Source organism: Oryx dammah, unplaced genomic scaffold, assembly GCF_014754425.2.
Source record: "Oryx dammah isolate SB20612 unplaced genomic scaffold, SCBI_Odam_1.1 HiC_scaffold_2, whole genome shotgun sequence".
In the NCBI taxonomy this organism is placed as follows: domain Eukaryota; kingdom Metazoa; phylum Chordata; class Mammalia; order Artiodactyla; family Bovidae; genus Oryx; species Oryx dammah.
The window spans coordinates 192,507,235-192,516,542 of record NW_024070186.1 but is presented as its reverse complement, the minus strand read 5'-3'; the positions used below and the strand labels follow the sequence as shown (position 1 = coordinate 192,516,542).

At 55.8% G+C, this 9,308-nt stretch overlaps 3 protein-coding genes across 3 annotated transcripts in view; all 3 read left to right on the top strand.

The window, feature by feature from the left end:
* MUC3A (mucin 3A, cell surface associated) overlaps window positions 1-296 on the top strand; it is a 5,074-nt gene extending 4,778 nt beyond the window's left edge. The window contains exon 3 of the mRNA XM_040266707.1: window positions 55-296. Coding sequence (XP_040122641.1) covers window positions 55-296 — 242 coding nt within the window. The remainder of the gene's footprint in view (window positions 1-54) is intronic.
* Window positions 297-548: 252 nt separating this feature from the next.
* LOC120882835 (mucin-3A-like) lies at window positions 549-2,126 on the top strand. Its single transcript, XM_040266706.1, has 3 exons — window positions 549-760; window positions 957-1,941; window positions 2,097-2,126. The coding sequence occupies exons 1-3, from the start codon at window positions 549-551 to the stop codon at window positions 2,124-2,126; spliced, it is 1,227 nt and encodes a 408-aa protein (XP_040122640.1).
* A 1,698-nt stretch (window positions 2,127-3,824) lies between these two features.
* LOC120879026 (mucin-3B-like) lies at window positions 3,825-6,193 on the top strand. Its single transcript, XM_040262047.1, has 5 exons — window positions 3,825-4,090; window positions 4,195-4,253; window positions 4,878-5,026; window positions 5,411-5,476; window positions 5,834-6,193. The coding sequence occupies exons 1-5, from the start codon at window positions 3,998-4,000 to the stop codon at window positions 5,998-6,000; spliced, it is 534 nt and encodes a 177-aa protein (XP_040117981.1). The 5' UTR covers window positions 3,825-3,997; the 3' UTR covers window positions 6,001-6,193.
* Window positions 6,194-9,308: the final 3,115 nt, after the last annotated feature.

The following is a 9,308-nucleotide window of genomic DNA, read 5'->3' as shown; positions in this document are numbered from 1 at the left end:
ATCATCTCCTCCGGCCCCACCACCCACCGCACACACAGCACCTTCCCTGTCCAGGCAACCTCGGCCAGCACGCCGGCCGCCACCTCCGTCCTCACCACCCCCCGCGGCACGGCGACGCCCTTGGGCTCCAGCGCCTTTCCCGCCACATCGCTAGGCGCCTCCTCCCCGGCCTCCGGCAGTACCAGGGCCCGGGCCAGTACCACTCCGGCCGAGGGGGCCAGCCCACCTGCCCCGAGCACCAGTGTGCCGCCCCCGCACCCCACCACCACGGGGACTCCTGCCAGGGACACCTCTAGCCAGCCTGTCGCCACGGAGGTGCCCTCTGCGCCGTCCGTCACATCCTCCGCCACGCCCAGCAGCACACGCTATGCTCCCGCGCCCACCACCTCCACTCCCGTGGCCACCAACAGCCCGACCTCGTCCACGGGGGTGCCTCGCTCCCCTCCACCTGCCCCCAGCGCAGAGCCCGCCTCCGCCTCCACCCCGAACACCAGCCCTCTGCCCACCGACATGCCTGCACTCCCCACCACCCACACAAATGCCGTACCATGGTCTCCCACCAGAGATACCTCTTTATCGTACACTCAGGTACCTTCATTCACTACTGCCACAACCACAGAGCCAGCTTCCAAATCCATCACAAAGAGACGTCACCTATCCACGTTTTCATCCAAGATCCTCTCTCCCTTTGCCACTTCTGCACGTTCATCTCCTATGCCTACTGCCATCAGTTCCTCTACAGCAATAACCAATTCCACAGGCACTGCAAATTTACCCAGTTCAATCACAGCCCCTATGCCCTTGCGCTCCAGTTTAAAAACCACCAAGCCTGATAGAACACCCTTGGTCACTACAGTCATCCCCAGAAAAGATCAGAGTGCTCTCAGTGTCACGTCTTCACCCACCTACTCTCCTGGGAGGTTTGCCAGGTCCTCTGTCACTGCATCTGTGCCTAGCTCCACTATTGTGCAGACATCCATGAATGTGCCTGCATCCTCTGACAGTACAGATGTGTCTATCCTGTTACCAGCCACCACCCAGTCCACATTCATGAATTCTGCTGGTTCCTCCACCTCCAAGAGCAACCTCAGCTTCACACTTTCCCTGTCTGGCACATCCCCCCCCACGACAGGTAATATCCCATCTTCCCCCACTACCCATAATACAGGAACAACCTCTAATATCATGACCACCTGGGCCACTAGGCCTAGTGAGACATCTGTGTCCCCTAACATCCAAACTACAGCAACTCCCTTCCTCTCTACCAGCATTCCAGGTCCATCTTTAGGTCCTTCTCTCATGCCTAGCAGCAGTACCTGGACCACTCAGGCAGAGAGTATCACCTCAGATGCAATTAGCATGTCTAGTTCAATGCAGGAACTGGCTGAAACCACTTTGGCACCCATCACCACTGATCTATACCTGTATCAATCCAGTTCCATGGGACTGTCCTCCACTGCAGCTTCTATAGAAACAGCCACAGTGAGGGACACAACCCTGCTTGCTTCATCTGCTTTGAGAACCACAGCTACTCCTATTGGTACCGTTTCTGTAGAGTCTCTTACAACAGATATTACTTCTATTTCTCCCATCACATCCTCAGCCACTCAAACAAGCACAGTCCATTTTCAGACATCTCCAGTCTCTACGCCAGTGACCAGTAGTACCTTGACAGCATCCAGTTCGCCTGTATCATTTCCATCTTTCACAACCACAGAACCAGTACCCACTGAAACCACAGCCCCCACCCCTCTGTTTACCCTACCCACGATCCCTGCCACCCAGTCCACGTCCACCCCTTCACCTCCGACCGGGACGTTTACCACAACCAGGACTGAGGTCACCACTCCCACGCATACGTCTCCCCCTGCCACTGATATCACAGCATCCTCTCACACTCCCTCAACCACAGAAGCGGCCAAGACTGGGACCACACGCACGGCAACAGCACCCACCTCCATAACAGCTCTCAGTACTTCAGGCATCTCTCCCTCTTCAGCTTTCCCTATATTGAGTACTTCTACTAATGTAATAAGTACCCCTTTTGGTACCATCATCTCCTCTTCAATACCTGCAATAATGTCATCTTCCATTAGCCCAAGTTCAGAGGTCTCTATGACAAGTAGTTCTTTTTCTACCTCCTCTCATATGTCCAGGGCAGAAAACACAGGCCCTTCCTCTGTCACTGCTTTGCCCACCTTTTCATCAACTGAAACGACAAGAACTTCCCCGACCGTGACTTCCCTAATGACATCTCCTACCCAGACGACCACCATGCTGACTCTGTCTTCCCCCACCCCGTGCCCAGAGTCCATATCAGTTACAATAGAGTCTGATTCTCCCACTACACCATGTATCAAAGTGGGTCCAAATGCTGAAGTTACCTCTATGCCCACTGTCCCATCTCAGATGGTCACCTCTCCCAATTCCACAAGAATGACAACTCTGTTCCCTGATAAACTGGGTACTTCTCCTCCCATGCTGGACACTAACCCCTCCAACAAGACTGCTGCTCCCAGTTCTATCAACATTGGAAGAATTCCCATCAACACGGTTTTCCTGAGCACACGAAGGCCTAATAGTGGGACCTGGATCAACTCCAACTTTGTAAATACTCGGCCTGTGCCTGGCTTCATTACCTTCCCACGCATCGTGAAACGTAGAAGGAGATCTTCATCTTCTGTGATGACTACACGCAAGTTGACACCTCAAAGCCTACCGATCACCAGAGTTCCACGGATACCGGTGGACACCAAGACTCTCTCTACGCATACATCTCGCAGGACAACTTTGACCACGACTCAGATGACCACACAGTCTAGGTTTATCAGCAGCCCAGGTTGGATCTCCTGCCTCTTTCTTACCCCTTCTCATTCCTCTATTGAATTCCATGACCATGGTCAGTCCTGGCCTGAACTTCCCTTTTCACTTGCTACCCAGGCATTTGTGACAATGGTGGCACCTGGACGCAGGGCCACTGCTTCTGTCCCCGAACTTTCTATGGCTCCCACTGCGAGTTGGCTGCCAGAGAGATATATCTGGGTGAGTTGCTTTTTGCACTTTCTCTTGGGAGGTGTCACTTTAATGAGACCAACCATTTTGCCAAATCTCTTTATCCCTGTTTTCTCTCTCATGCTCTCTTCTACCCCATACCATACCTATCCTCCACTCTTACTTCCAGGAGGTCACTGGGGCCACTCTCTTTCCTAGGACCTCCTCCCAGTCTGTGTTGCTAATTTCTGCTGTATCAAATTACCACAAACTCAGCAGATGAACCATGCAAATTTATTACTGTAGAACTTTGTAGATTAGAAGTCCAACCTGAGTCTTGCAGGGCTAAAATCAAGGTATTGGCTAGGACTGGGTTCTTTCTGGTAGCCCTAGGGGAGAATCCATTTCTTTGCCCTTTCCACATTCTCCAGCCTCCTACATTTCTTCCTCAAGGCCCCCTGGCTACATCTTTGACGCCAGCCACATTGCATGTCTGTTCCTTTTTTCCATACTTAACATCATCCTCTGAGTGGTTCTCATTTCTTCTGAGTTCCTCTTCCCCTGCTAAGGATTCTTGTGATTACACTGGGCTCAATCAGCTATTCCATGCTAATTTTCCCATATTAAAGTCAGCTGATTAGTACCCTTAATTCCTTCTGCCACTTTAGCTCCTTCTTGTCATGTAGCATAATATATTACCAGGTTCTGGGGATTATACATAGACATCTTTGGGGCCACTCTTCTTCTTCCCACTGGGGCAGACTAGAGAGAGACTACAGAACTGACTGTGGGACATCCCAACGTCCAGTGTTTCTCACATCTCAGGACAACACATCCCAGAAATCCTACCTCTCTCTCTCCTGGTATTCAGTCAGTCCTCAGGGAACATGGAGAGGGTCCACAGGAGCAGCTTCTGGGTTAGCGTGGTGGTAGTGATGTTAGGCAGGAAGAGATCGTGAAATGACCAGAAGCATGTTGTGCAGACAAAGTGGATGCTGAAGTGAACATGGAGGTGTCTGTCAACCAGGAGTTCTCCCCGGACCTCAATAACAAAAGTTCTCAGGTCTACAGGGATTTCACAAAAGCCTTCCAGGATCAGGTGAGGAGGAAGGGGGCAAAATTCAGGGGTATGCCCTTGGAGTGTAGCTTGGGCCCGGGGGTGTCCTCTGATTGGAGGTTCAGACAGGATCCTTTGCATTTCAGATGAAGAAGATTTACCAAAACGTGCAGGGATTCAAGGAGGTGCAGATCCTTTCTCTGAGGTAGGACCCCTTTCCAGGGCCGTGGAGGCAGTGTTAAGTGTGTGTGGTGGTGGGGGGGGAGCACAAAGAAGGGCCAAAGAAGCCATCCCTTGCTTTCGGAATCATTCAATGTCATAAAGAGAGGGATGGACGGAGGAGGCAAGAAAACTACTCCATGAAGGGTGTTTGGGGATCATTTCAGGATTCATTCCTCTGTAGGAGGGATGTCTCCCCTCTCCATGAAGCAGCTGGATGCAGAATGATTGGAATCTACAGGGAGGTGGTGCCTGAGGCCTGGTGCCTGGTGTCAGGACCACAGCTGGTCTCTCCGGTTGGCAACTGGTCTAGTGGATGGGTCAGCAAGAGGGAGGCAGAGAGCCCAGAAGGGCCTGGTTTGATTATGGCTTGAGGGAACACAAAGAGAATGTCAATCATTCCTTGTCCCGCCTACCCAGGCTGCCCAAGGCAGAGAAGCTAGCAGCCCCTTCTGGACATAATCAGTCCGGAATCCCATCTCATTGCCTCTGCCCCTTCCTGCCAACACCTGCATAGCTGTGGCTGGTCTGGAAATGCCCTTCTACAGTTGTATGGTGGCTTGGGGCTGGGCACCTTTTAAGGCTCTCTGCACCCCACCCCCGCCCCCAGGAATGGCAGCATCGTGGTGGAATATCTAGTCCTGCTGGAGTTACCCTTCAGCCTCCAGGTGGAGGAGGAGTATGAGAAGGTGAAGGTGGCCTTGAAGGAGGAGCTCCAGAATGTCAGCCAGGATGGGAACAGCTGCCAGAATGACCAGGGTGAATAGAGGCTGGGGGCCTGGGGCTGGAGGGAGGGGTCAGGGTCACAGCCACCATCCCAGCCTGCTCCAACTCACACAGGGGCCTACGGGGGGCAGGTGTCAGCCCTGTGGTACCTCAGGCAGGACAGGAGAAGAGAGACAGGCCCACAGAAAACCGGGTCAAGGCTGAGCCTAAGGAAGGGTTGTCAGAACCTAGGAGCTGCGGGAGAGAGAGCTGCTCAAGGTCTCCCGGGTGGCTGAGGACCCCTGGCTATTCAGGGGACATGAGGGAGGCCCAAGGAGCCTTCCTTCATGGCCCATCCAAACCTCCCCCATACTGACAGAGCGCTCTCTGTCCCTTCCTGTGCCTCCCCCGATTCCACCCGTGCCTGTGGCCCCCCAGTCTTGTGTTTTAAGCCTGACTCCATCAAGGTGAACAACAACACCAGGACGGAGCTGTCACCTGAAGGTGAGAGGTGGGGCAAAGGGCTGAGTGGCCCCAGGTGGCCGGGACCCCTCCCACAAGGGACATCTGTCCATTGAAATTCCCAGGGAGGAGGGGAGACCTTTTGAGGAGGCAGGTGGTACTGACCTGGCAGGGCTGCCTCTCAGGTCCTTGTTAGTAGCTTCCACGTGGGGAAGGATCAACAGAGAAGGTGAGGAGAGGGTGACGAGCCTCCCTGCACTCATCTAATTCCACGGTCTACCCGCTGACACGCCACCCGCGGAAATGCAGTCCTCTATCCATTTTCAGAATTACCATAGCCAGGCCCCAGAGTAAAATGGATGAGGTCTTTACGTCTGCAACCCCCTACCTACCCCCCAGCCATCTGTCGCCGCGCTGCTCCCAAAGATTTTGAGGATTTCTACTTCCCTTTCCTGGAGGAGAACCAGCTGCGCTGTGTCACCAATTGCACAGCGCGTGTGGAAGGCGCCATTGACTGCCATCAGGGCCAATGCTTTCTGCAGAGGAGTGGTCCTTTTTGCCGGTGAGGCCCCGCCCACAGCCAGCTAGGCCAATCCCTGACCCCTAACCGTCGACCATTCCAGAGGCCCCGCCCACTTGCCCCAGGATGAAGCCCCGCCCACCTGCCAGGAACAGGATGGTCCAGGGGCGCGATGGACCAGACCCGGGAGGTGGTGAGGTGGTGTTGACCTGGGACCCCCTCCTCCAGCTGCTTCTCTACGGACACGCACTGGTTCTCGGGCCCACGCTGCGAGGTAGCCATCTCCTGGAAGGCGCTGGTCGGGGGCCTGGCGGGAGCTGGGGCCCTGCTTCTGCTGCTGCTGGTGGTGGCGCTGAGCGTGTTCGTCGTGCGCTCCCGGAGGAGGGATAGGCAAGGCCGAGGCAGGTGAGTGAGCTGCAGATGGATGGGTGAGGGAAAGGCGTCCCGGACCAGGTTACCCTGCTCTGACAACACGGTGGCCTTCTGGCAGGTCCAGGGACGACAGGAAGTTGTTCGAGACCTGGGATGAGAGTGCAAAACCGGCTTTTTCTAACATTGCCTTCCAGGATGACAGAAGAGGTGAGTTTTGTCTCCTGGAGAAGGGCGGGGCTGGAGGGTGCTTCACTGGGCACCATTTTCGGTCTGGGCAGACCAGAGGACTTTTCTTGTCCAAGACAGGCGTCTAGCTACTGCCCTAGAGTTTGCTTCGCTGCTTCCATGCCCCACTCTAAGGCCCAGGTCCTGCACAGGCCCTCCCTGCAGCGCAGGCCCAGGGGCCCAGGAAAGCCCTGAGGCCCTGCCTTCCTCACATTTCCTTCCCTCCCCCTTTTACTCTCCACCTCTTCCTCTTCCTCCCCGTTCTCTTTTCATTCTCAGGTAAAGATAAAATTTTCTCTGTGGCCTTGGACACCGTGGACACCAATGCCAGGGTGAGGGGTCGGGATGGGTTGATGGTAAGGAGCTGTCACAGGTCCAGCTCCTGATGCCCCTCTCCCAGGGCAGGGGGCTGGCTGGGACAGGAGGCAGTGACCTCCTAGCCAGGCCCCCGCAGGGCGGTTCCCTGTTCTCACTCCCCGTCTTGTGAATTCTGTGGCAGGTGCATATTCACAGACCTGAGGTGGTCTCGTCCTCACCGTGAGCCCCACTGCCCTCTCCACCTGCCCGGACAGCGGAGAGAACCATGTGCACTGCCTTTGGAGAGATGGCCGCGGGCTCGTGCGGCTCAGTCTCCTGGCTTCCTAGGGCATAACAGACCTCCGCCTACCCTCATCCTTCCCCCATCTTGGGTGAAACCCACCTGCAGACCCAGTTCAAATCCATGCTCTTCCACTGTGGGACGTTGGGCAAGTCAGTAACTTCTCTGAACTTCGGTTTTGTCATCTGTAAAATGCAAGTGGCCCACTGCTCCTGATACCTCCTGTTGGTTATAGTGAAACCGGGTGTCTTGGGTCCGACCTCTGTCCCGATGCACCTTCCTGTGTCGGCCTTCATGCTCATATGGCTTCACTCACATCCCAGTCCTCATGTCCTTCCCCGAGGCTCAGGCCTCTGCCTCTCCTTTTCCTGTGTGCATCCCTACTGCCAGCCGGGTCCTCCCCGCCATACCTGTAAGCAGCCTGCAGCCTGTCCCAGCCTCCTCCCCTGTCCTTCTGTAACTCCCTGCTGCGCCCCTCCACCACTTCTTAACCCTCTCCCCTCTGAACCCACTTCTTCTTAAGTCCCTCCTCCCCCACACTCCCGCCTTGTGTCTCCCTGTTTCCATACTTTCCTCTTCCTCATCTTTCTATCCTCAACCCTAAATCCCCCTGCCCCCCACATCTCCATGCCCCACTCCTAAATCCTCCCTCCTCCCCACCCCACTCCCTAGGTAGGTACAGATGCCCTCTGCATCTTAGGACCCCCAACTGGGGTTCCCTAGACCAGGTCCCCCATTCTGAGTTCCCATCCTTCCTGTCACCCCTAAGGGCCCTGGATCCCGGTGGGTGGGGGGTGGCAGGTAGGTTCCCAGGTCCCTGAAGATGAGGGGAAGAGGGGCCCTGAGGTGGGAAAGCTCCCTCAGCCCCTCCTCCCCATTCCCCTAACTCTCCCTCCTCTCCCATAGTGCCCCCACTTCCTACCCCTCCCCCACCTCCCCCCCTTCCTCTCCCTGGCTCACCCCCATCTCTGCTGTAACCTGTGAAGCCAGGAGCCCGGCCTCCTTTGCAGGAAGACCTCACCTGGGAACAGGAAGTCTGCAAGTCTCCAGTTCAACCAGCTGTACATAATGTAATATTTGTTGTAAAAAAACAAAACAAAACAAAACAGAAATCCTGCTCTGTGCCTTTTTTTTCCTCACGCACCCATCGGTTGAGGAGCAAGTACATTGGAAGAGAGGCTGTGGGGGCGCCTGGGAGTGCTGGTTTCTTCCACTGAGGAAAGAAGGGTCTTTGGCCAGCTCTCAAGAGCCATGACTGGCTTCAAAGGAAATGTAAAGAGTGGAGGACCCTGTTTTCAGGAAGCGGGTGGGAGCAGGGGCGGGAGCCTGTGGAGTTTGTCGTCTGTGCCCCTTAATGTTAAGAGCTCAGAGCTGGCTTTGGGTGGTGGGTGAGGGTGACTGCCGCCACTGGCCGCAATGGTCAGAGCTGCCTTTGGCTCTGATGGGTAAGCCAAGCATCCCCAAAGACCTTGAGACTAGAAGCCTCGGTGGCAGACACACTCCTGCCAGAGCCTGCCGTACCTAGGGCCCTCTCATTCCCACTATTGTGGGCAGCTAGGCCCGTCAGACGAGAGCTGAGGGGGGTCAGGGCTGGCACAACCTGCTTCCTTGGGTGGGGGTGTCAGAAAGCCCCTGGGACTTTTGTTCAGGACAGAAGAGGATACTGGCAGTGGCCACTGTGAGGGTGGAGACCAGCACCATAAAGCCTCAGGTGTGAGAGGCAGCCCCACCTGGGAGAGGCACTAGTGGTCAGAGGAGGCCTGGGGGAGGAAGCCACTGCCCTTCTTCGGAAGGGGCCAGCACTGGGTGGATGACGGGGAAAGACCAGCAGCGAAGCCTCTCGGGGGCAAAGGTGGAGGCTTCTTCCCTCGGCCTGGCCTGGCCTGCAGCCCCCCCCAGGGCTCTGACACCCCACCCCCTCCACAGTCACCATCTTCCTGGCATCTGTTGGCCCCTGCCTCTTGGCAACCGTCATATACTCTGACACCTCTGACTGCCTGTCCCTCCCTCCTGCCCTGCCCCACCCGTGACTCTGGCTTCCGTTGTCTAGAGACCCTGCGGAGGCTGGTTCTGGTCCCTTAGAGAGGAGGAGGGTGGCCCGGCTGCCCTTTGACCACCTCCCTCTGGTCAGCATGTGTCACCTACTCAGCCCTATACGC

Bases quoted from the DNA above. Each gene is read 5' to 3' on its own strand.
- LOC120879026 (XM_040262047.1), top strand. From the start codon at position 3,998: ATGGAGGTGTCTGTCAACCAGGAGTTCTCCCCGGACCTCAATAACAAA. The intron at 4,254-4,877 runs GTAGGACCCCTT...CCCCGCCCCCAG, and splicing joins GTGCAGATCCTTTCTCTGAG to GAATGGCAGCATCGTGGTGG. The intron at 5,477-5,833 runs GTGAGAGGTGGG...CCTACCCCCCAG, and splicing joins GACGGAGCTGTCACCTGAAG to CCATCTGTCGCCGCGCTGCT.
- LOC120882835 (XM_040266706.1), top strand. From the start codon at position 549: ATGGTCTCCCACCAGAGATACCTCTTTATCGTACACTCAGGTACCTTC. The intron at 761-956 runs GCACTGCAAATT...ATCTGTGCCTAG, and splicing joins AGCAATAACCAATTCCACAG to CTCCACTATTGTGCAGACAT. The intron at 1,942-2,096 runs GCAACAGCACCC...ATCTTCCATTAG, and splicing joins AGACTGGGACCACACGCACG to CCCAAGTTCAGAGGTCTCTA.